This window comes from Ipomoea nil, unplaced genomic scaffold (assembly GCF_001879475.1).
Source record: "Ipomoea nil cultivar Tokyo-kokei standard unplaced genomic scaffold, Asagao_1.1 scaffold3314, whole genome shotgun sequence".
NCBI classification, from domain to species: domain Eukaryota; kingdom Viridiplantae; phylum Streptophyta; class Magnoliopsida; order Solanales; family Convolvulaceae; genus Ipomoea; species Ipomoea nil.
In genome coordinates this window covers 5787421-5815065 of record NW_017619742.1, presented here as the reverse complement: position 1 = coordinate 5815065, position 27645 = coordinate 5787421, and the positions used below count along the sequence as shown (strand labels likewise).

The following is a 27645-nucleotide window of genomic DNA, read 5'->3' as shown; positions in this document are numbered from 1 at the left end:
ATGGATTCAAATTGCCTGCAAAATCAACAAAAAATGCCTTCAACTTCAAGCGTTCTTCAATGCCTTCAGGCTCTAAGCCTTCAAGTTCTTCAAGTTTCAAGTGTCTTTTGGAATGAAAATGAAGGCCCTATTTATACTAAAAGCTTAACCAAAATTCCTCAACCAACCCCCCTTTTTAGTTAACTAATTAATTAATTAATTAATTAATTAGGAAAATGAACCTTGTCCAAGATCAAGTCCAGGTTCATTATTGTATAATCTAATTCAAATTCAAATAAAATTATAATTATCTAATTCAAATATAATAAAATTAATATTATATTTAAATTATAATTATAATTTGAATTCAAATATGAAGTGGGCTTGGGCCAACTAATCAATTAATTCAATAGCCCAAATCAAATTCTAATTGAGCTAATTAAATTAAATTAATTTATATGATCCAATTAATTAAATTGGCCCAACATTTAACCTCAACACCGGTCCACCGACCATTTATCAGTCTATTTGTTGGATTCAAATTTTCTGTGTCTACACTAGGTTCATGACGCATAACGAACAATGGTCCATGATATAATAATTTTTTATGTTCTCCTATCGCTAGGGATGATTATGATTCAGTTTAAACCATCTGGTTCAAACTGAATTGCGTATTGTAGGAACTGAATAAAAAAATGTTAACTACTTATTCAACTTCATGCCTTTTTGTTTTTACTTGATTAAAGATTAATGATAACTCATTGGAGAAGAGTACATCTTCAACAACTTGATAAAATAATTACATATGAGATACAAATAATGTACATGTATGTAACTATGTACGATTTAAGACGATTTGCTTAAGTGTCCTGATTTTTTACTTTAGGTCAGGGTTGCAAAAATCCTGCCTAGGCACCGAGTAATCAGCTCCTAGGCGCTAGGCGCCCCTAGGCCGTGGCGATTTCCTCCCTAGGCACCCGCTTAGGAGACCGGCCGCCTAGGCGTCCGCCTAGCGCCTAACTCGGCCGATTACGCCGAGTTAATTCGTCAATTTCTATCGAGTTAGTCGAGTTAACCCGGCCGACTCGACCTTGCCAATTTATATATATATATATATATATATATATATATATATATATATATATATATATATATATATATATATATATATGTATGTGTGTATGTATGTATGTATGTATGTATGTATAATATGACATATATGCACCTACACACGTACACTGTTTTTCATTTTTTCAGTTAGCCGCCTAGGCGACCGCTTAGGCCCCGCCTAGGCCGTCTAGGCGCTAGTCTACCGCCCGACTAGCGCCTAGCGCCTATTGCAACCATGCTTTAGGTTAAGATGTGAACGGTTTAAACTCTCTAAGTCTCTAACCCTCTTTCCCAATCAAAAAGGAAGAAATGCAGGTTTAAAAAGAGAGACCCAATGTGATGTGTGAAAAAATCTCATTCATTCCAACATCTTAAAGAAAACATTTTTTTAAAATCATTTTTAATGTTTTTAAAATAAATAAAAATTAATTTATAATTTTGAATTTTTACATACAAAAATTTATTTATTACATTTGATTTGTTATTTTTTTTCTCATTTTTAGCCTTCATTGGCTATGTTTGGCAAACCTAGCTGAAAGCTGAAAAACTATATGATAGAAGTTGAAAACTAAAGAGCTGTTAAGTTGCTTAAAAGTGTTTGATAAAATTAAAAGACTAAAACTGACATCTTCATAAAATTTAAATAGCTTTAAATTTAAATAGGTTTGTTTACATATTAAAATTTAACATTTTGAAATGAAATTATCATGATCTAACATTTAAATAGGTTTGTTTACATATTAAAATTTAACATAAATGAAACTATCATGATCTAACATCACATAAAGAACTAGAAATGAAGTAATTATAAACGGACAATTAGAGTTGAAACTTTAAGGAGTTGCTGGGCGATAAAGAGTTGGCGGAGAAAATGAATAAAAATATAGGAGAATAGAAAAAGTCAAAAAGGTTGACATTTTGTCTCAAATCAAGAGTGTCAATTGATTTTAAATTTACATTAAACATGCAATATCACAACAATCTAAAATATGGTACTCTAAAAGAATTATAGCATCCATGCCTATTAGCCTATTACATGTTAAAATCTCATCAATATTATTTGCTTTTAGTAGATATCTGTTCATATCTACTATCTCCATGACCTTCCATTTGGGAGAGTCACTTTATGACACTAGACCACAAGGTCATTGACATTAAATTAATATCATAAAAATTGGAGAAGTTTAAGTTGTAAGTGTTAAAAGGAAAAATAGAATAGAGAGATAAAGGAAGAAAGGGAGAATCTCTTATTCATCCATATATATCATTACATATTACAACACTACATATATATAATATACATTTCTAACGGAAGGTAATAATGGTAGACATAAATGCGACTGTTACATCAGTTACATAATCAACTCATAATGTCCACACTTAACTATATTTATAACACCCCCCCCCCCTAGACATTATAACACCACGATCTTGCCTCATTAAAAAAAGAAACTTGCAAACTTGTTAGGAAAACCCCGTGGGAAAAAACCTAAACAAGTACAAGGTATATGGATAGAATATTTGAAAATACATATTCATGCCTCATTAAACATTTCACTAGGAAAATCACGTGGGAAAAACCTAGTTGAAGAAAAGAGTACATAATATTTGTAAAATCATATATTGTACTGATTGCCTCATTAAAAACCTTAACTTAAGAAAACTCTGTGGGAAAAACTTAGTTAAGGGAAAAAGAGTACACCCATAAGCCTCCAGGGCATAACCTGCATAATCTTCAGGATTTTGGAGTTTGTCCGTTTAAGTAATTATTTTGCAACTTTTCCCCATTGTCATTATTAGTGAAGTTATTATTTACATATTATTATTGTATAATATATTGTCTTATAGTTTGTGGTTAGAATTAGTCAGTCAACACTAGTTCTATTATTCAGGATTAGTTAGAGTTTTAGTTGTGAATATACTCTGTAATCTTTATCCTGTTTGAATTGAATCGAAAGTTATTCTCTAATCTGGTATCAGCCGGAAAACGATCCTTTCGTATCTCCACCATCCAAATTTCCCCCTCTCCACCGTAACCTCCATCGCCAATTATCAACCACCTTCTTCCCGGAATGTCATCTAATTCCTCCGAACACACTCCCTCTGCCGCCGCTGGTATGCCGTCTCCGGCCACCGGGGGTTCTCTCGCAGGTGCTCATCACTACATCACCATGAAGCTGACATCCCGGAACTTTCTGTTCTGGCGTACACAGCTCCTCCCATTCCTTCGGAGCCAGGAACTCCTGGGTTATGTTGATGGTACTCTGCCATTCCCGCCGGCAACAATCACGGTTGCGTCGTCTTCTGCGGACTCCAGCACGACACCGGCGAGCACTGTTCCGAACCCCGCACACCACGCGTGGATGAAGCAGGACCAGTCCATACTTTCACTGGTGATATCGTCCATGTCAGATGAGGTCTTGCACCTTGCCCTCGGCCGAAACACGTCTGCGGCGATCTGGGAATCCATCACCACGGCGTTAGGGTCCTCTAGTCATGCTCGGTGTCTCAATTTATTGGGGCAATTCCAGCTTCTCCGCCAGGGCAATTCCACCACGTCCGATTACCTTGGGCGCGCAGGGGTGTTGGTTGAATCACTCGTTCAAGCCGGTCGTCCTCTGTCCTTAACGGAGCAGAACTTGTACGTTATTCGTGGCCTCCGTCCAGAACTGAAAACACTAGCGGCTGCGTACACCTCCGGCAAACCAGTGTCTCTGGAGCATCTTTCGGACTACCTACAGGCTAACGAGTTCATCCTAGTGGATGAATATCCCACTGTCGACGCTACTGCAGCACACACGGCGTTCTACGCTGGCTCCGGCCGATGTGGTTCCTCTGGAGGCGGACGCCAACAGCAGCAGCAGGCCGGACGGCAGCAGCAACAATCTGGTGGTCGCGGTGGGCGCGGTGGCCGGCAGGGTCGAGGAGGCCGAGGAGGACCACGGTGCCAAATATGCCGCTCTCACGGACATTCGGCTATGTACTGTTTTAAACGGTATCATCCCCAACCTGCCACACCACAAGCCAATGTTGCCGTGTCAAGTGACACCCTGGTGGCTCCGACACATGCTCCTATTGATGGGTGGTACTCGGACACCGGTGCCACCGCGCATGCAACCCCCGATGCGAGTATGATGGGGCAGTCGGAGGAATTTACTGGTTCGGATGTGCTCCGCGTGGGTAATGGTGCAGGTTTGGCCATTACTAGAGTCGGTCGTGCATCTCTTCCTTCCGCGTCAAAAACTCTGTGTTTAAATAATATATTGCATGTCCCGAGTCTTTCGGTCCCGTTACTGTCTGTTCATAAATTTGCAGTAGATAACGGTGTTTATTTTGAGTTTCATGATTCTTGTTTTTTTTGTGAAGGATTCCATCACCAAAGCAGTTCTACTTAGGGGTCTAGTTACGGGCGGTCTTTACAAGCTTTCGGCGTCACCTTCACATTTTGCGTTTGTTACTTCCCGGGCCACTCCTACAGTTTGGCACCAACGGCTTGGTCACCCACACAAAACTGTCCAAAATAAAGTTCTACAAGATTGCCCGGTCATATCCAATAAAAATGATCCAGTCAGTTCCTGCGTCTCGTGCCACTTGGGGAAATCATCACGGTTTAAATTAGATAATGTACAACGTTCTAGTGAAAATGTACTAGATCTTATTTTTACCGATATTTGGGGACCGTCTCCGGTCCTCTCTATTAGTGGATATCGTTATTTTTGTTTATTTGTAGATGATTTTTCTCGCTTTTGCTGGTTTTATCCATTACGGGTAAAATCAGATATTTATAAATGTTTCGAGTCGTTTCGTGTTTTGGTCGAGCGCCAATTTGGGCGTTCTATAAAGTCAGTCCAATCGGATCTAGGGGGTGAATACAGAAAATTAAACACTGTATTTCAAACCTTAGGCATCAATCACCGCCAGTCATGTGCATACACACATGAGCAAAATGGGCGTGTAGAGCGCCGTAATCGACATATTGTCGAAATGGGCTTTAACTCTACTAGCTGAAGGAAAAGTCCCACATGAATATTGGGAATATGCGTTTGAAACAGCAACTATCTTAATCAACTACTTACCGTCCTCAGCCATTAATTATGAAAACCCATACACTCGCCTCTTCAAAGTGTCACCCCCATATACCTTCCTTCGTGTCTTCGGGTGTCAGTGTTACCCTCATCTACGCCCGTATAACAGGCATAAGATAGAGTATCGCTCCACCCCGTGCGTCTTCCTAGGTTACCCTCCCAGCTTTAGGGGATACAGATGCACTGACTTGGCGACTGGTAAGACCTATATCTGCCGCCATGTCCGCTTTGATGAACATGTGTTTCCTTTTTCAGCGAAGAATATGCAACAAGTGTCGCCACCACCTGGCTTACCGTGGGCGGCTGCACCTGTTGTTACGGCAACTCCACCTAAAGTGCCCACCGTACCTACAAGCCCTCGAGTAATGGTTGAATCTGAACCCATTCCCTTGGCACGTGATCCGCCACAGTTAGCGATCACTCACACAGCACCGGCACGAACCCGAAAGAAACGTGCTCAACCACAGGAACGGGATCATGTCATGCGCCTACGTCATATGACGAGGGGTACGGATGAGTCTTTTCAGGCCTTAACTATAAGTACTGACCCAACGTGTTATTCACAGGCAGTTGGCCATGCTCACTGGCGTGAGGCAATGGATCAGGAGTTTAATGCCCTACTCCACAATCACACTTGGCGCCTTGTCCCGCCGGAACCACATATGAACATAATTGGTAGCAAGTGGGTATTTCGAACAAAACGTACGGCAAATGGGTCAGTAGAACGGTATAAAGCACGCTTGGTAGCCAAGGGCTTTAATCAGGTCGCAGGGGAGGACTTTTTCGACACATTCAGTCCGGTAGTCAAACCTACTACAGTCCGCATGCTTTTTTCATTAGCTGTATCCAAAGGGTGGACTCTACGGCAACTCGATGTCCACAACGCCTTCCTCAATGGGCACCTATCTGAGACGGTTTACATGAAGCAACCTCCGGGGTATGAAGACCCTACAACACCTGGTCACGTATGTCATTTGCAACGGTCTCTTTATGGGCTGAAGCAGGCGCCGAGAGCCTGGTTTAAACGTCTACATGATTTTCTGCTGTCCACAGGGTTCCGAGCATCAAAAACTGACGTGTCTTTGTTTTATTACACGGCCGGTGATTCACGTGTTTACTTGCTGGTCTATGTAGATGACATCATTATGATGGGTAATGATGCTCAGCTTGTGACTACCTTACTACAGCGTCTGTCTACGACCTTTAAAATCCGCGATCTGGGGTCACCAGGATTCTTTTTGGGTATCGAGACGGTTGTGGTTGGTGATGGTCTTCTTTTGTCTCAGCGGCGGTACATGATGGATCTTCTCGGTCGCTCAGGAATGGTTGACTACAAGCCGTTGGCCACTCCGGCGGCTGTCACCAAGTCAGTCACTCCGATAGACACGCCGTATGATAATCCGACACAGTATCGTCGCATTGTTGGTGCATTGCAGTATCTTACGATCACGCGTCCCGATTTGGCTTATGCGGTTAATCGGCTTTGTCAGTTCATGCACTCTCCGACAGAGGATCACTGGCATCTAGTGAAACGGGTTCTCCGGTACATCAAGGGCACCCTTGACTATGGGCTACAGCTTACACCGTCTACTTCTACTACTATACACGCTTACTCTGATTCTGACTGGGCTGGCTGTCCCATCGACAGGAAAAGTACCAGTGGTTATGCTGTCTATTTGGGTTCTAATCTTATCTCGTGGTTGTCCAAGAAACAGCGAACTGTGGCCCGCTCTTCCACTGAGGCTGAGTACAAAGCGTTAGCTGATGTCTCTGCCGAGGTAACTTGGGTTGTATCTTTACTTCAGGAACTTGGGTTACACTCTGGTCAGCCTGCGACACTGTGGTGTGATAATCTAGGTGCGACTTATCTGTGTGCTAATCCGGTCTTCCATGCTCGCACTAAGCACGTGGAAATAGACTATCACTTTGTCCGTGATAAAGTTGCTTCGGGGGACTTCGTTGTGAATTATGTATCTACTGCTGATCAGCTAGCTGATATCTTCACCAAGCCGCTTCCAGCACCGCGTTTTTCTACTCTACGAGGCAAGCTCAATGTGGCCTCACTTCCGCCTTGTGCTTGAGGGGGTGTATTAGTGAAGTTATTATTTACATATTATTATTGTATAATATATTGTCTTATAGTTTGTGGTTAGAATTAGTCAGTCAACACTAGTTCTATTATTCAGGATTAGTTAGAGTTTTAGTTGTGAATATACTCTGTAATCTTTATCCTGTTTGAATTGAATCGAAAGTTATTCTCTAATCGTCATTACTATATCATACTCATGCCTCGTTAAAAACCTCATTAAAAAAAAAAAAAAACCACTGGAAAAAATTAGTTGAGGAAAAGAGTGCATGATGTATGTGTCGTTAGTCATCAATTTTCAGGATTGATTCATGTAAAATTATACTCCCCCTCAAGATAACAATCTTGATGTCCTATACATTAAATTTCCAAAATGTATAGAGGAATTTTGTAAATAAATATGTACAATTTTTTTTTTTTGAAAGAAATATGTACAATTGTCAATGGAACAAATATACTTTATAATAATCTCTTGACTCTTCTCGAGCTCACGTGGGTATAAGGTTGACACCATAATATCTTAGTCAAAAAGATTTCATTATATATTATTTTATCATTTGAGCGACACAATCTTTATTGTCCTTTTATAGAACAATGGGGGTAAATATAGTACAACCAGTTTTGGGACTTGGCATTATGGGGATACAAAAATAATAGCCAGTACCCAAGTAGCCCATTATATATTGATTTGTATAAGTATCTAATCAAAATCAAGTATTAGCTAACTGGTGTATAACAAAATTCTTCAAGCAAAAACTCGATCTTCAAGTCGAGATAATACTTATAGCTTTCACAAGCTTTTTATTTCAAAAAAAAAAATATCTCAGTCTTCAAACATGAACTGACATCATCGAGCTCTTTATATATTTCATTGATGTTTACACCATAAATATTGACTGAGATAATAAATAAGTCCATTATCAACTCTTTATTGAGCACATAATTGTACATATTATTCCTTCTATACGAGGATAATAACCTCATTCGTAACTCTTTAAAGAGTAAATAATGGCACATAATAATACTTAAATAAATCCTCATTTCGGGAATTATAAATCCATAAGGATTTCTCAAGATAAATTTAACTGCATATCTAAATTTATTATTCTGCCAATTGTATTATGTAGCGGAACTTAATGCCATTTACCGTGGGAGAGTATATTTGATTAAAATCAATTAAGGGTCTCTGCGTGAACCCATAGATGCCTTAATTGCTCCTTTATATGTTAAATAAATAGCCATGACACTTCTGGTGCCTAACTCTGGATCCAGATTATCATATAACGAGCAATTTGTAATGGCAATTGTGTTGTCGACAACTATAACATTTTTATAAATGTCTCCCATATTTGTAAAAGTTAATGACAAATTTCTAAAATGAGCAGATTCTAGACATTTCCCAAAGATATTTTGATATGGTCGTTCCGCATCCCTAGTATTACGTTTGTTTGGTGCACCTATAAATTTTACTAGGCTTTTTCGTCATCTGGACGAACGTCTGCAGGACATAATTGTTCAAGCTATTTTAAGAGTGACAATGTTTCTTTACTAGATCTAGTACTCCCTCCGTCCCATTTTATCTGTCTTACTTTCCTTTTTCATCCGTCCCAAAATATTGTCCACTTTCCTAAAATAAACACTAGTACCTTTCTATTTTTCCCAAAATACCCTTGGATTTAAAAATTTTAATATAATCCAACTATTAGCTTTTCTAGAGAAATATGACTAATCAAATCAACCATACCCCTTTTTAAGAATCAAAACCAAACATGTTCCAGTATTAGTTCTCCTAATTTCCTTACTACTCCAATTATGTTTTCTAGTGTGAGTAATAAGATATGCACAAGCAGCACTCCATCTCGTCTGGGTGTAGAAGCTACAGTGGCGGCATCTCACACAAAGTATGTATGTTTTGTTACTCCACTTACTGAAACTTCTAGTACCTTTTTTCCTTTGTAAAATGGAGGTGGAAAAATGTATTTCAAGCTTTGATTTCCTAAAAATGGAGTATTTGAGAAGAAAAAATATATTGGGTAGAAGTACAAAGGAGATGAACTCTTCTTCTACATAACTCCGACGTCATCAAAATCTGTAAAACCATTGCCACTAAGATGATTATCAAATTTTGAGAAATGAAAATCCATAGAGGTTTGGCTTAGATTTGAAATGAAATAATCTAAGAAAATTTGCATATCAAACTCCATTTACGCAAATCTAAGAAAGAAGAAAGGAAAGAGGAGAGAGAAAGATGTTTGATGTGGAATGAAGATTGAATGGTCAACTCACAGCACATGGGTAAGTTGGGGGCAAAATGGGAAAGCAAGCATTCTTCTACTTACTTTCTAAAAATCCGTGCAAAAGCAAAGTATGACACATAAATCGGGACAGAGGGAGTATTATGATTCATATTTCTTTCACCGATAGATCTCCTACACTTCTGGCGTCAAGGAGTATCAGTAGATATATTTGGTCCAAGTTGGGAAAAGTATATGGGACCTAATCACTCTTTTATGATCGATATGATCAATAGATGTATTTGGCAGATTATTTGCAAATCGCAAATATATAGACTATCTTTTGAACTTCTAGTTCAGTCTAACTAGTACATGGATTTCTTAACTAATGAAGATCTTTCCATTGCATGGAACTTCTCGTCATTTCATTAAATTTGGACTCATCTCCCCCTAATGCCGTGAAATGATCTTCATGATTCATGTATGTAGTCAGCGTATCTATAGATCCCCTATAATGGGCTCTAGGTATTTAAACAACAGACAGAGGTTTTAGCCCATCGAGATACGCGTGAGGTGGTGATACAATAAAATGGACTACATACGAAGACTAGAAACTCAGATCGGAAAATGTGTAATTCTACCACGTACTATGTGTATGGGGGAATAATTACGATATGCAGTGAGTCAGATTTGAATTAATACAAATATCCCCAAAAATAAATAATTTGATAATTTCTCATTCACACATGCTTTATAATTTACTCATATATGGGTAAGAAATTTCAATATCTGACTCATTATGTTTGTCCTAAGTGACCCAATTGTTCATGGCATAATTTAAAGGAATTTGGGTCTTTACAATTTGAAAAAAAAAAATATCGCAACATATGGAGTACTCATAAGTATATGCACATATATGTCAAAATAGAGAAAGCATACATATTAATTAAATGAGATTATACGAGTACGCAACCATCTTAAATAGGTTAAATGCCAAATAGATGTATAAATGGTGAGACCATTCAGGATCTCAAAAATTCATAAACATATAAGAAGTCATCGTCATCAAATATATACAACTAATTTGCTTCGAGCAAATTATTATGACGTAATTTACTTCTAACTTTCAAACACATAGCATTTTAAATAACTATATCATGTATTACTTTGTGACATGATCATAAAATATTTTGGATTGAATAACATAGCATTAAAGTTAGAAATTTAAGACTTTTCACGAGTCATTAATCATCCAAAAATCAATCCCATTAGAAGTCTTCTAGACCTTTATTAAAAACGATCCGATGACCAGGCATATTGCCCAAGCATATGCACATCACAAATAGTCTCAGTTGCTTGTGTTGGTAAATGATCTCAACTTTCTTTATACACATGCATGGATTAAAAACTTCACATCAAATATGAAAAACCGTAAGCTAACCTTAGCTTGCCAGAATAAATCGAAGAAACAATTCTGTTTCTTGTCATAGCAACTCTTGGTTTTTATTCCCCTCCTAACAAAATTTCCAAACATCCTCACTAATAACAGGTGCAAAGCTTCGGGCATTCTTCTACCAGAAAGTAAATTAGGAAACAGTTCTCCCAGTGAGCCATCGAAAACTTTGCTTCAGTAGTTTCCACTAGTACAAAACAGGGCATAGGAGACTGGCATTTAGCTACTGTTTAAAAAAAATAGTAGTGTATTCTTAATTCAAAAATTCGCGGTGACAATTTCGTAATAATTGAAATAACGCTTTAATATTTCGCTACTGTTTCTAGTTGAAACAGTGGCGGAATTTATTTAAAAAAATAATAATTAAAATTTATTTCAAAAAACAATAAAAAAAAACCCTACCACTGCACCTTATGCAACAATAACAAATCAAATGAATTGAAAATTAAAAACTTTCGATCTCAGCTCCTCCGACGAACTGCGAACGGCGAACGCCGCCACAGCCATCTTCAACGGCGAACGCCTCCACAGCCGTTGAACGCCCTTTCCTCCGCCACAGGTGCGGACGCGACGACCGTCACTGCCTCCGCCCGCCATAACCACTGTCAGTCTGTCACTGTCTCTGGTCGCCACAGCCGCCGTCACCGTCTCCGCTCGCCACAGCCACCGTCCATCTGCAATAACCAGGTTAGTTTGTTCTTCACGGAGATAATAATCTAAATGTGCAAAGTGTTTGTTCTTAGACATGCCTTTCTTTCTCTTCTTCCAATTCCCTATTTAACAGATTCTATGAAGATAAATTGCTCTAATATTATAAATCACTATAGAACTTGATATTTTCCCCTCCTTAAACCATGTAATTAAATGTTGTGTGGACTCTTTTTGGCTGAACCAGATTCTATATACGCTAGGTGGACAAGAAAATCTTCAGACAGCCAAGAAATATTATGCATTAACTGTAGACTTAACTGGTGGCAAAATACTAGAGCCCTTTTTGATATATGCTTGGTGAGTGCATTTCTATCTCTCAAGTGTGTTTCTTTATGCATAATTGCTTTTTATTAGATCCCAGTTTGTTTAAATCCATGTCAATTTGAGGTGTTCTTGTGATTTTCCATTGATCCAGCCTATAGTCTCTGAAGACTGTAGAGTTTTGTTAATAAACTTCATCTAACTAGTGTTATTAAAACCAAACTGTAGATTGGTCCGTGAATATTAACTTTATGTTTCTACGGAATATTAACTGTATTTATTCATTTTTTAAGATAAGTCCATAAAGCTGCCCTGAAAAGGGTCTCTTTGTTGGCCATTTGGAAAAAAAGATGATGAAAAGAAAAGGTGTTATAAGGAGGTCAGTTTAAAAAGCTGAGTGAAAAAAAAGAATGAATAGGAAGTGAGTTGAAAAATGGATATGAGGGGGATATAAGTTAGGTGGATAGTTTTGGTTATTATTGGAAGAACACCCTAAGGATATTCAGTTGAGGGGTGTTGTATTTAATGTTAAAGTAATAATAAACCCCAATGATAGGTTGCTTGGCTTGGCAATCTTGAGGGGTAAAAGAACTTGGTGAACTTGCCTAGAAAACTGAGAAGCTGAGGCTTGTTTGCTAGGATGTTTGGTTTATGAAGCTGTCCAGCTGAGACCTTCATCATGGCACTCGGATACTTTAACCCAATGATGGGCTGCTAGCTGGGCAGTCTCTGAGGGTTACAGCTTGTTGAGGTTACTGGCAGTAGAAATACTGTGCAGCTTTTGTTTGGTGGATCTACATATGTAGAGATGAAGCCATTTAATTGTTTTGCAGGTAGGTGGAAGATTGAAGATTGATGTTGAAGATCCTAGGAGTTTAGGTGCTCTTGGCTCTATGATAGCTATACTTGGTAGGCTAGGAGGTTCCCGACTAAGGGACCTTTTAGTAGGTTTTTAGCCTTGACTTCCCATTCTGGCTTGTGCTTTGAATGGGGAGGTCTTGGTGGGCTCCAAGTATAGCACACACCTGGAGTTGGGAGTGTCTTGAGCTCAATCAATATTTGTTGTTTAATTGATTGTCTACATTCTATGCTTTGTGGAATATGATATATAATATTCTGTTATGTTTTCGGGCGAAAGCACGCGTCAAAGGGCGAGTAGGGTTATTGGGGTTGTTTACGTTGAGAGATAAATATAAGGAACAAAGATAATAGGAACGTTTTGAGAGTTTTCCCACCTCTTGATTTTAACTTAACTTCTTTCTTGCTTGTCCTTTTATTAGAATGAAAATCCCCTTTATATAAAAGGGTTACAAAGACTAGTAAAACATAAAAAGGAAAGGAAGACTAGCAAAAACATAAAAAGGAAAGGAAGACTAGCAAAAACATAAAAAGGAAAGGAGAATCATTAAAGATCCTTACCCTAATTATTTGCTATCTCTAAAGGAAATAAATCAATTCTAATAGTAAAGATAATAAATCAGTTATAATAATAAAGATATTCCCTTAATCATCATATCATTACTCCCCTCTTGGACATCAAGCTTGTCCTCAAGCTTGAAATCTAGAAAAGTGGGAATGGATTAGTCTGGGGTCGTTGCGTCAATTGGCTCATCGTCCCCTTCGCCATTAAAGCCAAGCATGTATAGTTGTTGTTTTCAACGATGGGCCTTTACCCATGGTTCATCACAATTATAGCAGAGGCCACGCTTTTGGCGCTCTATCATTTCTGTCGGGGAGAGTTTATGGAACTGAGGGCGTGATTGTGGCTGTTGGTGCACTGTTATGGCGCAACTAGGGGGTGTTTGGGATGGGAAAGTTTGTCGGGGAGGTGCATTGTGAAGCAGGAGGCCTTTACGAGCATAATCTCGTGCTATGTTAATGGCCTCATCAAGAGAAACTGGCCGCATCCTTTCAACATCCATACGTAGAACCTCATCAAGGCCGGCTGTGAACAGATTGACTTGTTGAGAATAAAGGACGTTGTCAGCTCTAGCGAGGAGGGTCTGGAAATCATCTATGAATTCGTCTAAATCCCGACCATGTTGTTTGAGGTTTGCCAGTTCACCTAACGGGTTGATGCTCCGGGGTGGTCCAAAACGGAGGGTGCATGCACCTTTGAATTGATTCCAAGAAAATTGTTGACCATCCTGCATGCGACGTTTGTATCACAGTTGGGCGCTATCGAACAGATAATATGCTGCTGTGGTAACCTTCTCATGATCAGAATGCGGTGATTTATCAAAGAACAACTCACAGCGATGGAGCCAAACAAGAGGGTCCCCTTTGCCATCAAAAGTGGGGAACTCCAATCTGGTGAATCGTGTAGCCGGAATGGGAGCAGCTGGCTGCAGCAGTGCGGTCTCCGGAGTGGCTTGGTTGCCATGAGAGGCTGCCACAGTTGTGGAAGTGGTGGCCTGCGATGTGAAGAAAGAGTGCACCATCTGGGAGAGATTGGTTACTGTTTCGGTTAGAGAGTCCACAGCTGCAGGAAGGTGTTCCAGTTTTACGATGGATGCCTGGATAGCTCGGACCTCGTCCTGGAGTTTCTTGATATCGCCCATATTGACGCCCGGCAACGGAACCAAAATGTTATGTTTTCGGGCGAAAGCACGCGTCAAAGGGCGAGTAGGGTTATTGGGGTTGTCTATGTTGAGAGATAAATATAAGGAACAAAGATAATAGGAACGTTTTGAGAGTTTTCCCACCTCTTGATTTTAACTTAACTTCTTTCTTGCTTGTCCTTTTATTAGAATGAAAATCCCCTTTATATAAGAGGGTTACAAAGACTAGTAAAACCTAAAAAGGAAAGGAAGACTAGCAAAAAACATAAAAAAGGAAAGGAGAATCATTAAAGATCCTTACCCTAATTATTTGCTATCTCTAAAGGAAATAAATCAATTCTAATAGTAAAGATAATAAATCAGTTATAATAATAAAGATATTCCCTTAATCATCATATCATATTCCATACCATAGTTTATTATATAGAAGTTTATGTATTTCAGCTAACACAAAGGTTGCCCTAATTTGGTGAGATAGTGGGTGCTCTGGAACTTGGTGCTGCAAGAGTAAACAAAGATAGATTGTGCAAATGTAAAAGAGCTTAAAAAACAGGTACTTAGTTTTGTTTCCAGTTTCTTGTTATGGTATTATAGGAAACTAGAAGTGATTTTACACTGCCCAGCACCTAATGTTTATTGAAAAATCACATTATATTCTGAAGCAGAATCAGTTTCCATTCAACATAAGCTTCAGAGCAGCCCACATATCCTGCTTTGGATTGTTATTGGTTTAAAAAAATCTTAGAGAACCAAGACATTGGAAGTTAATCCACTAGAGTGATTCTAAAATTTACCATCTGCCAGGCTTTGTTATAAACCTAAGATTGGTGTAGTTATCATCTTTTCTTGATAGTAATATAGAAGACTCTACCATCTTCTAGTGGATTAACTTCCAATGTCTTGTCATGTGCATTCATTCATGTGATAAAATTTAAAGAAATTGGCACTGTTTCATGTCTCAAACTAACCAATGGTTATTCTGAATGTGGCAATGACACAATAGTCGAGGAAGCCAATGGTTATCATCAAACTAACCAATGGTTTGATATCGTGACAAAATATTCATCTATTGATGATTTGGATAAGGTAAGTGAATTTAAATGCAACTATGTATAGTACAGTTAAGTTATATTTTATTAATTAACATAAATTTGGTTACTTAAATTTTTTTGTAGGCATTTGAAAGCAATAGTCCGTACTCCATCAATGACATAAATGAGATTCGGGAGCAATGGGCAAAATACTTCTTTTCGGAGTGCGTGTAACTTTTGTTTTATTGATAAATAGTTTTGTTTTGATGATAGTATTGTTTTGTGCATGTTTTGATGATATTATTATATTAAAGTGTAATCGAGGATATAAAGTAGTTGTGTTTTGATGATAGTATTGTGTTCAAGTGCATTTTGTTAAAGTATTGATGATTGTTTTGTGTTAAAAGTATTGTGTTTCTATGATATTGGTGATATAAAGTAGTGTATTGATAGATAAATTGTGTTGTGTAGGACTTTAACTATAACAGGTACAAGAATTATTATAAAAAAAATAGTGGATTTAACAAAAATAAATTAAATAATTAAAATAAAAAAAATCCGCGACTGTTCTTCCTCTAGAACAGTCGCGGATATATATTAAAACGAAAACAATCGCGACTGTTTCTATCATAAAACAGTCACAGATGACCACGGAATAAAGAAAATGAAAAATAAATAATACCCAATTCGCGACTGTTCCACAACAGTCGCGTAATGTCCGAGGCTTTTTGTGACGCTAGTATCTGCGACTGTTGTACAACAGTAGCAAATGATCAGATCTGTACTAGTGCCCGGTTGACTCTCAATTTTTCCGGCCAAGATCACCAAGCAATATAAGGGTGATGGTGGTTTGGCTAATGTTGTTGGTAATTTTGCCAACAATGTTGGTCAGATTACCAATTCGGTCATACTATTTAGTGGCCCTAATAATAGAATTAGGCACAACATTAGAAGCATTCTCCAAAGTAGCATTTACATCATAAAAAAAACCATGGCCACACAGCCAACACTTAGAGAATTATTAGGCATACTTCCAAAATTGACATCAGAATGGCAATTGAGAGGAGAATTCAACAACATACACTGTAATGCATGTCTAATTAAAATATTTTTATCCATGGTTCAACACACAGATTGATGGTATATATACAACACACCCAAGTTCCAGTCAAGACCCCTGTTTAATTGGCATCCTTTTAAGAGAAAGTAGCAGCAAATGATCACATAATGATAGGTGCATATATATACTCTAGCAGATATTCATATCTACAAATATACTTTTTATGGAAATATGCACATTCATGATTGAAGAACTCAAGTACTAAAGATATAAGATGCTTAGCTTCATCCTCCAAAGTCATAGTCCAAACATGAACGAGAACGGCGAACCTATTACGAGCTGTCGCTCCGCCTACTCCCGTCTGCGATCGCCGAATGTTGACTCTGCCGTCTCTAGGCGATTAAGCCAACAGCGAGCCCAAGGAGAAGGGTAATCTCCGGTCAACCGTGACGGCCAAAATAGAGGGCTCGCGTGGTGTCACCACCGAGGTTGACGCCGAGTTGTTTCCTGACATTGTAAATTGAGCAACATCACAAGGCCCACCGGCATCGTCACCACCCCTTTCTCTGTCAGGTCTCTCTGTTCGTTGGTGGCCTGAAGCGGGTGTAGGGAACAATCGTCCTCAATCTTCGTCCGCGAAAAACAACCTGCCGTGGACGAAGCTTCAATAGTCGAACCCTGGATCGCGATTTGAGAGATCGCCAACTGATGGCAATCGGGGAACTGATGATTGCGATGATGTTGTTGGATGTTGGCGATGATGTTGTTGGATGTTGGCGGACCTTCATCGCCAGCCTGAAGCCAACGGATCGCGATGGAGATAAACAGACGCCTCTACGACTCAAGTCTGCAAGGATGTTTCGAACACAATCCAGGTATCGTTCGATCGAGTCTGAAGGCCATCAACCCTTTCCATGACCGTCTCAATGAGGCGGAGCCTTTGAGCCGAACAGATCACCGAAAAAAAAAAAAAAAAAAAGGGTGACCTTCGGCGCAAACAGCCGGAAAAAACGTTGACTTGTCTCGGCCGAAAGCTCAGTTGGTTAGAACACGGGCTGATAACGTGTTAAAAGGAAAAATAGAATAGAGAGATAAATGAAGAAAGGTAGAATCTCTTATTCATCCATATATATCATTACATATTACAACACTACATATATATAATATACATTTGTAACAGAAGGTAATAATGGTAGACATAAATGCGACCGTTACATCAGTTACATAATCAACTCATAATGTCCACACTTAACTATATTTATAACAGTAAGTTACACATGAAGCGCATTAATCACAATCCCAACTGCTTTGCATGAATTAAACACGAGCCACTTTGATGTTACATAACAATAAGTCAATAAGAAACTATAGTTATGTATCTTCAAATTCATGGGAAAAAACATTGCATCATGGTACCACAGGCTTGCTATCCCAGGCCTCCCTTACTTCAATTAAAGAGGGACAGTATCTTTTGGCTAGGACTTCAACTTGTTCTGAAAAGGGTTTGCTCCCATGGTTCCCTATGAGAAGAACCATTTGCTTCCACCGCTTCAGACATAATTCTCCGGGCCTATGTTCCAGCAGATTATCCCAGTCCACATTTTCTATGCAGGTTGCATCCAAGGTATAAAGTGCACCAATTAGGCGATAATCATCAGAATCAGACCATATACCTTCAGCTACCATAGGTGATGATAAGTGACTGTACCACTTCGAACAACATTTTCCACAAGTACGTGTGGACAACTTATTACTAATTGCTGTAAAACTGATGTTATCCCGTAGCATGCCATGCCTGGATCTCTTCTCTTTAAGTATCCTCAATTGCAGATCAGAGTTCACAAAATCAAATAAGTTCTGGTACTCATCCTGAGACCAGGGCCCTTTCTTCAAGTTAGGTAAGTATATCCTGCGCCATGTATCCCTCACATGAATCTTATGACTGCCAAGCTTGTCAGCAAGTGTTTTCCACTCATTCCCATTTAATTTCACGTACTCCAGTATTAAAGCTTTTTCTTCTTCAGACCATTTATTGCTTTCAGATCGTCGAAATAATATTTGAGCACGATGATAGACTGAAAGGTAAGGCCTATTTCGTATGGCAGCTCCTATTTCCTTCCAGCAGTTTTTTACTTCAGGGTGAGATCTACAATTTAAAACCATATCCAAACCTTCCTCGCCTAAATTATATGCCTCTATGTACTTGAAAACGGCTTGTTTAACTATCTCATCTTCTATTTTAGAGAACCGCTTACCTCGAATCAACTCCACTACTTTATTTTGACCTTTCCCACTCTGAGGAACATTAGACTTGGGAGATACCTTCAACTCATTGGAAAATATCACTTTCTTCTTGCTATTTTTCCGTTTTGGATCTTTAGAACTATCTTTGACCTGTTTCCGACTAATATTATCATTTCCCACTCCACTAGCCTGTGTTACATTTACACTAAAATCTGCAATGCCTTCAGCACATGTAAGACCTGTAGCCACATCTACTGATCCTTGGTCATCCTCTCCCTTTTCCTTCATGTTTTTATTCTTCCATTTAACCTTGTCCATTTTACCCTCAGTGCAACTGTCAGTGATTGTTCGTGCCATCTTTTCATGTTTGCTTTTGCTTTCAAGCATCTCAGTTGCAGTTGAATTTACATAATCTCCATTGTCTACAGAAACATCATTTGCAGTATCTTGGGACTCATTGTTTTTGCTTTGGACTTCTCTTTTCCTTTTTTTCTTTGCTGCTTTCTCAACAGTAATCCCATTAGCATCCTCCATAAGTGCTCCCCTTTTATTATCTCCTGCAGATTTCTTCTTTTTCTTCATTCTTTCAACACCTTCATTATCACTCTTCATTTTTGTCTCTTCCTCAAAGCTTTTATCTCCCTTAACTCCCACATCTTTCACAATATAAACAGGATTGGCAGCTAACATATCATTGTTCCTCTCTTTCCTTTTCTTAGACTTTTCTGATTTCTTTAGAGCACCCACCACTTCATCTTCTACAGCCATGACCATACCAGTAGCTTATTATTGCCAAGTTCCACAAATAGCAAGTACTTGAACTATTAAATAATGAAATAGGAAATCAAACCCAAAGCCAAGGCATTCCAAAATCATTTTGTGCAATATGCTTGGATGCTTCCGTGGAAGGAGCTCGCATCCCATGTGGCCATATGGCTGGTTGTCTGAACTAAATCAAGGCCAAGATTTGGGGTTGTCCTGTTTGTTGTGCAAAGATTGATCAACTGATAAGGCTATATGCTGCCCGATTGTTGAAATATTGATTGGCAAAGCTGTAAATGTTGAGGCTGATTGGAACTCTATTCATTCTTTTACCTAAAAAAAAAAAAAAGAAAAGGTAGAAGTTGGAAAGAATGCTTATAGCTTATTCTGCAGTTTCTACAACCACTCTCAAAATTATGATTTATGAAGGCAAAATGGAATTATAACAGTTAAAAAAAGAAAAAAAAAACACTATATATTTGTTCATAAAGGAAAATAGCAAGGTATGGCAGAAAACTTCACGACTGTTCATACTTGGCAGCAAAGCTCATGACTGTTGCAGGTGGATGGTTTGTTAACAGGCCTTGCCCTAAAAGCTTCCATCCCATAACCCAAATTAGTACATCATAAGATGAAATTCCTAATGTGCAATTATCTTAGCAAACTCAATGAGGGGTTTAATCTACAATATCACTAAGAAATTAGTAAGCCATTACATGAATAATAACAGAAAAATCACCAGAAATTAGACCCAAGAAATTCACTGGCAAAGATAGTTAGGTATTCAAGGTCATGAAATCAATCAATTTACTAAATAAATTCTGGCATGCAAAGGGCTTCAGGCAAATAATAAGCTAATCTAAATACATCCATTTTTTCCAATGAAAAATACCGAAAAATTAATCATATTGAATCCACGACCCAATTATCAGAATAAGTCTCGGTGAAGTACTCAATATTTCAGCTCATCTAAAAGTCAAGAAGATGAAATATGTATCCAGAATATGTAATTTAATTCAAGTTCAAGCACTAATACTTAGAAAATGAAGCAAACTGCAAACCATTGACTAGTGAACTCATCACCACTGGATTTTCAATCATTTCAACTAACCTAATTCCAGTTAAGTGTTATCCTGCATCTTCCTCTTCTACAAAACCGATCGACAACAGATTTTTACCAAATGAAAACATAGAAACATATGCATTGGTCGAATTGTGCTAAGGGGGTGTTTGGTTGGAAGGAAGGAATTAGGGGGGGAAAAGAATTGTAATTCGGTGGGGAAAGAATAAGGTGTGAATAAAGTAGGAATTCAAATTACAGTGTTTGGTATGCAGGTGAGAATAAAGTAGGAATTTAAATTACAGTGTTTGATATGTAGTAATAAAGCATGAAATTGAAAGGGGATAAGTGATACAATGACGGAAATGCCCTTATGTACTAATCTTATCTATAATAAAGCCGGATGTATTGGCCACAAAAAATGGCTCCAATTCCCGCCCAAGCAATACGACACCGTTTGGTAAATGCGGTATTTGTGCAAAATCTCAGATATTTTACAATTTTTGAAATATTTAATTACTCCATATAAAAGATGTTATTAATGGTGTATGTTCCTGGATTAGATTTCCTAGGCAAACAATTTATTTTTCAATATGTCTTTTCTTATTTCTAGAAAATATTTATTGATAAAGAGTAATGATCTATTGTTATGCTCAAGGCGCCTGTTCAATTCTCGATATCATCTTTGCATTATATATATATATATATATATATATATATATATATATAGGCATAGTGGTTGCAAGATTGGGTTCATGGATTTCACATAGGTCTCAGATTGCGGGAAGGAAATGGACCCAGATTCGGATTCCGATCTCATTCAGGCGAAGAAGAAAAGAAGAGGTAGCCGATTAGGTATTTGTTTGACGACTCATATAATAAATTTATCACTTGATATTTTTAATGAGGTGTGTTCTTTGACAGGAAAATGCAAGGGATTGGGTTGTTAGTCGAAGTAGGTTCTGGGGAACTCCACGTTCTGTATGGATTAGTGAGGATGGTGAGGAGATTGTTGTTATGGATCCATTGATAAACTAGAAAAGCTTTCTGGTGAAAAGGTTTGCATTGTTCATGTGGCTATTTTTGTTCTATCTTGAATGATTGGCTATTTTTGTTCTATCTTGAATGATGGCTATCTAGAAGTAGGTTTGGGGAACTTCACGTTCTGTATGGATTACTGCGGCTGGCCATGGTGGAGAAACTATACATGGCGGAGGCGAGGCAACATCGAAGAGGAGGCAGCTTGAGTTATGGGAGCAAGGATTTTGATGTTTCAATTACTTGCACAGGGTAGAGGTCGAAGATGGTGACAACTCAATGAGCGTTTGGGTAGCTGCAGTGCATCTGCTGGTTGGAAGTGGTATAGATAATGCCTACGTTATGCAGGGTTTTTTTTTTTAATGGAATGCTTATGCAGGGTTGTTCTTATGCAGGGTTTTGTATTTTCTTATTTCCTTTATTTTGCAAAGAGTTTAAGTTTTTTTTTTTTTTTTTTTTTTTTTTTTTTTTTTTTTAATTTGCTTCTTCAATGGTTATATGATGATCCTTAACAAATCTGGTGGAAGTGGACCAATGTGCATACGTAAATGAAAGATTTGTGAAGGACTGAATATGATGAAAGATTTGACAAAAACTCACTGTAGGAGGTTCTTCAATGTGTGTAGAAATTGCAAAAAAAATCATTGAGTTTATTTTGTATATTTTTTTTTCTAAAGGAATTTCTTTTTCATTTGATCTTCTATTATAAATGTGTTGTTTAGAATTTTAATATTTCAAATATTTAATCCGTGCATTATCATACTAATTACACACCTATATATATATATATATATATACATGAAAATTTATTTTGTCGTATGAAATTAATTATATTCTTTTGATGTAATTATTCTAATATTTTATTAACACAGTATAACATTTATTTTACAAATCATTTCACGTGCATCGCACGGGTATCATACTAGTAATAATAATAATAATAATAATAATAATAATAATAATAATAATAATAATAATAATAATAATAATAATAATAATAATTAATAATAATCATAATAATAAATTAATAATAATAAAGTAATAATAATAATAATAAATTAATAATGTTATTAAAATGTTTGGTCCCCTCCCCACAATCGTTGGATGCTCTCCTTTGCTGCTTCTGATTTTGCGTTTTCAACAAAGAGAGAAACGGAGAGAATGGGGGTTATAGCGATGAGAATGAGGTGGATGATAGCTAATAAGACAAAATAATTAGAGGGTAAAATTGTCTTTAAGTTATCTTTTTCCCCCCTTCAAATCACTGAATTGCAATTCTTGAGGTGGAGGTCTGAATTGCAATTCAGCATTTGGAGGGAATTGCAATTCGGTGGAATTGCAATTCCCTCCAACCAAACAGCGTAATTGGACACTTCACGAAATTGCAATTCAATTACACTCAAATTACATCCAACCAAACACCCCCTAAGGGTTTAGAGGAATTACCGAAAATAGAAACGGAGAAACGAGGTAGTGACGTCAGAGGAGGTCTACGACGAAGGATGTAGCTGGAAGCTATTGAGGGCGACGACGATGTTGGCTACTGTTAAGTGGCGGCAACGACGTCAGTTGCTGCTAGGCGGCGGTGATTTCAGTTGCTGCAAGGTGGTGACGACGATGGCGGCTGCTGCTAAGCGACGACGATGATGTCGGATGCCTAGGTTTTATATAGGATTATACCTTTTTTATTTTTGGGCTAAAGTGTCATCCCCGATTATTCATGCCGCACCATGTCTTTAACAAGTGATATTTTGAGCCATAAAATAATTTTTTTTTTCCGCCTAGCATCTTTTGTAGGTTATCTGGTAATCCTGATGACATGGTGCGGTAATAAGCTGATGTGGCCTTATTTCTCAGTCTATGTAAGCATTTTTAATTTAAAAAAAAAAAACTAAACGTTGCCGTTTAGTAAACATGTTCTGATCGACCATCTCTCACATAATCATCGCGAGGACACGTAGAATCATAACCCCGAATGAGCAAAAAAAATATGGGGGATTCCAAAATGTCTCTGCATGGAAAGTGGTTACCAAACAAGGAAAACCGTGTTTGTGGAGTGCATTTCTCTCCCATAGAAAGTTGCTATGCGCCTTAGCAATTTAATCTTCCGTATTTTTATTTTTTTTTTTTCATTTTAAATATGTATGTTGGTTTCGTATTAGAATGTTGTATTTCAATTTAATATATTATATTATTTCAATTTATCCATGTCAAACTTTTAGGACTTTGTTTTTAGCAATGTTATTCACATTTTTCCGTGCGAGACTTTTACAACTTTGTTTTTAGCAAAGTCCTAGTAGGACTATTTTTTTAACACTTAGTTTGTCATTTTGTGTGGTTGTAGCAAGAATTCATCTGATTGGTAGTTAGAGGAAAAAAATTGATATATATATGTAGATTTAAAATATTTTATGATATTATTTAATTAAAAGTGTTATTTTGATGTATTTGTAAGTAAAAAAAAAAAAAAAAAATTACTAGACTGTTGAAGTAAAACATTCGATTTTATTAATGATTTAAATTTGGACATTGCAAAGAAGAGTGTGTTGTCCTTCGACAATACTTACATTTTGTTCTACGATTGCTACTAAAGTCCATTTCATTGGGAAATCTTGTTGTTCGTCGTTGGCCTCTTTGTGTTCGTCGCTTAGCGTTAATAGGCGGAAGGTAAGTGATATGACTTGTCCACTGAGTATTTTCGACCAACGGATAGAAATTACCTGCGTAAGCATTCCTGTAGTTTTGGACGGAGTAAACTTGTGGCACGAATTGGTAAAATGCCTCCCTTCGGAAATTACAAGCTGCTATCACATGTGCACACGGTATTCCGTCCACGTTCCACTTGCCGCAATTGCATGTTCGTTCAGCCAAGTTGACGTGAAAATGATGGTGCAGACCGTGAGCCATGTATCCAGAAATTATAGCAACGCCGTAAATGCCAAGAGTGTCATTATATCTTTCAATGCTTGCATTTTTTGACTCATTTTCTCTAGCAACCAAATCTTCATGAACCTTTGGCGTGAAAAGCATTTGCTGTTGATGCATCATCTCCCCTGCAGTACGCCTATCGGCAAACATTGTTCGTAACTTGTGAAAAGTTATTCGTGCGATTGCCGTGACAGGTAACATCCGGCAACTCTTAATGGAGTTATTAAAAGACTCAGATAGATTGGTTGTCATAATGTCGTACCGATGACCCCCATCGTGACATAATGTCCGCGCCTCTTCATCGAGTGCGGACAGATAGTTGTATGCATTTGGCCAGTTTTGCTGGATGGTCTGCATGTGTTGATTGAATTGATTTGTTGTAACAGCAGTACCAGCTTCCCAAATCAATCTACGTAACCACCGATTTCTGCTGACCTTTGTTAGGACATTGCTCCGAAGGTGTCTAAGGCAATACCTGCGTTTCACTCGGCCATGCAATTGTGTGACGTCACTAGTGCTCTTCTTAGCACCTCTGCACAAGGAACGGTACAAATATCCCAAAACAGCCGATCCCCAGCTGTATTGTCCACATAAGTTAAAATCTCTAATATACTCTAGCAAGTATGTTTTATAATACACATTGCTTGTGTCCGGAAACAAAAAACCATTTAATAAATGAAAAATAAAACGGCGTGTTTCCAAAAGCACCGATTCCTGTGTGCTATCCTCGTTTAACTGGCCAGCCTTCGGAACCACAATCCCATTAATCTTTGTCCTGGTCATGAATTGCGGTGCCAAATAAAACCCAAGCAGTTCGAAACAATTTCTCACAACTTTAGCTGCTTCATATACAGTATCGTCCCCCGACACTGGCAACCCGTCCACCTTCAGCCCAAATAACACTTCCGCATCCTGAAGTGTTATTCCAACCTCACCGAATGGCATATGGAAGGCATGCACTTCCGCCCGCCATCGCTCAATAAGTGCAGTAATTAGCCCATGGTCCAATTTAATGGACGTCAACCGCGAAATACCGTAAAATCCGGCAGTACGTAGATGTTCTTGCACGCGAGGATCAAGTGAGGCATCGCACAGTGTTACGGTATCGTACCGTGCAACTTTCACTTCATATTCGTAGTTGGGATCGGTCCAAATTGCTCCACTACGATGTTGGCTTTGAAATGTTAGCACACTTCCATTAATAGGTCCAGGATTCACTCGTTGTGCCATAACTATCCTAAGTAACAATCAATCATGAAACAATCATGCGACAATCTTAATAACAATCATGATATACAATAAAATACACTTAAATAATAAACATACATTATGATCAAAATATATAGGTAAAAATTAAAAGTGCAAATAATAAATGTTGAGCTCGGTAAAATAAAAATTTAACCAGCATGAATTTTAAACTACAGGATTAACTAATGCAAATTAGGCAACAAATTAAACGGAGACAATTAGCTAAAAAAAAAAGGCAGAGTAACTAATTGAATGTCCAACTTTACCTCCACATCCATAATAGCAAAATCAGTAAAAGAAAAGGCCTAGTCTAGGCCGTTTTTCATTTTCAAAAAAAAAAAAAAAACACGGCCTAGTCTAGGCCTTTTCTTTCTTTCTTTCTTTTTTTTTTTTTTTTGAGCTCACACCGATTCCAGAATCATTCTAATTGAAATCAATGTAAAATTTTAAATCATAAGGCAAATCACAAATTTCAGTTTTCAATCAATTTAAAATCATAAGCATTATTAACAAAGTTGTTAGAGCAACCTCATCAGTTGGGGTTATTTATGAGTTATTTGTGGGCCCCAACATCCAACTCATCCTCTATTATCTCACTCAATCACAAAAAACTCTTCTCCATATCAGTTTTCAGTTTTTTTTATGAGTTATTTGTGGTCCCACTTTTTATTTGAATTATAAATTTATAAGTATGAAAATTAATTAAAACAAACACACCTACATTTAATTAAAATAATAATTATACATATATAAATTAATTTTTGTTGTTACTTTATTTATTTTAATCATTTTTATTTTAATTGTAATTAAATTATTCAAAATTTAATAAAAAATATACTCCGTATATTATATAATTGAAATTTGTGAAAATTTTAAAATATAAGTAATAAAACAATAAAAAACAAACAAATCAAATTTTAAAAGAAAAAAATGAAGTTTCGCTGCACACTGACTGCTTTCTTTTATTATTATTTTTTTATTTTATTTTTCTGACATTATTTGGTAACTTGCAGGAGGAATATCTTCCTATTATTTCACTCCAGACATCAGCTTCATTGCCTTTTGAAAATACTGTATATGTAGCATACAGTAGCTAGTATGTTGTTCACTCCATTTCACATGCAATGATCTGAGCACATTAATTCTTTCAAAATATAGGAGCTTTCTCGTTTTTAGACCGAGTGAATTAACAAATGAACTAACTAAAACAACAACTATGTGAATTAAGGGGCCGTTTGGTTCACGGAATGTCAGATTACCTTAGGGAATGTTAGATTGCTGGGAATGTGAGATTACTGAGAATGTGAGATTCATGTGTTTGGTTAAAATTGGGGTATGTAATATAATCATGTTTGGTTTAGGGTTATCATTTATTCACACACTATAATATCCTTAACATATTTTCATATATTTTAATAAATTTAAAAATTAAAAATAAATAAATAAGATAACGGTATCATATATAATTACATGATTTTAAAATATTAACTAAAATATTGAACTTGAGAAACAAAATTATTTTATATGCTAACCTAACATAATAAAAATAAAAAATATATAATTACAAAAATAATTATATATATATATATATGTGTGTGTGTGTGTGTGTGAGAGAGATAAACTAACATAACCAAGGTTATCTTACATAACCTTAGAAATTGAAGGGAATCACATTCCCTTCAAAATCCTATGTGGAGGGAATGTGACATTCCTGGGGAATGTTAGATTCCCTGAGTTAATGTGAACGAAACATAGGAATGTGAGCTTTGGAATGTCACATTTCCTTGGTTATGT

At 37.4% G+C, this 27645-nt stretch overlaps 1 protein-coding gene and 3 long non-coding RNA genes across 5 annotated transcripts in view; 2 read left to right on the top strand and 2 right to left on the bottom strand.

The window, feature by feature from the left end:
• Positions 1 to 20506, top strand: part of LOC109169542 — a 71509-nt gene extending 51003 nt beyond the window's left edge. The window contains exon 2 of the long non-coding RNA XR_002052259.1: positions 20276 to 20506. This is a non-coding gene — a long non-coding RNA (uncharacterized LOC109169542). The remainder of the gene's footprint in view (positions 1 to 20275) is intronic.
• Positions 2062 to 17953, bottom strand: LOC109169541. The gene is made up of 2 exons (XR_002052258.1): positions 17847 to 17953; positions 2062 to 2152 (listed from the first exon to the last, which is right to left on the bottom strand). It is a non-coding gene; the product is annotated as an uncharacterized LOC109169541 (long non-coding RNA).
• On the top strand, positions 11403 to 15527 carry LOC109169540. Its single transcript, XR_002052257.1, has 4 exons — positions 11403 to 11634; positions 11843 to 11955; positions 14959 to 15033; positions 15484 to 15527. It is a non-coding gene; the product is annotated as an uncharacterized LOC109169540 (long non-coding RNA).
• On the bottom strand, positions 17964 to 23346 carry LOC109169539 (cyclin-D-binding Myb-like transcription factor 1). Of its 2 annotated transcripts, none has more exons than XM_019318405.1 (3): positions 23122 to 23346; positions 19693 to 19910; positions 17964 to 19603 (listed from the first exon to the last, which is right to left on the bottom strand). In XM_019318405.1, the coding sequence occupies exon 3, from the start codon at positions 19587 to 19589 to the stop codon at positions 17979 to 17981; it is 1611 nt and encodes a 536-aa protein (XP_019173950.1). In that variant the 5' UTR covers positions 19590 to 19603; positions 19693 to 19910; positions 23122 to 23346; the 3' UTR covers positions 17964 to 17978. The 2 variants fall into 2 exon arrangements, with proteins under 2 accessions (XP_019173950.1, XP_019173949.1); XM_019318404.1 differs by lacking the exon at positions 23122 to 23346 and adding an exon at positions 20112 to 20183.
• Between the last annotated feature and the right edge of the window lie 4299 nt (positions 23347 to 27645).

Excerpts from the sequence above, each read along its gene's own strand:
- LOC109169539 (XM_019318405.1), bottom strand. The coding sequence starts at position 19,589 with ATGGTCATGGCTGTAGAAGATGAAGTGGTGGGTGCTCTAAAGAAATCA.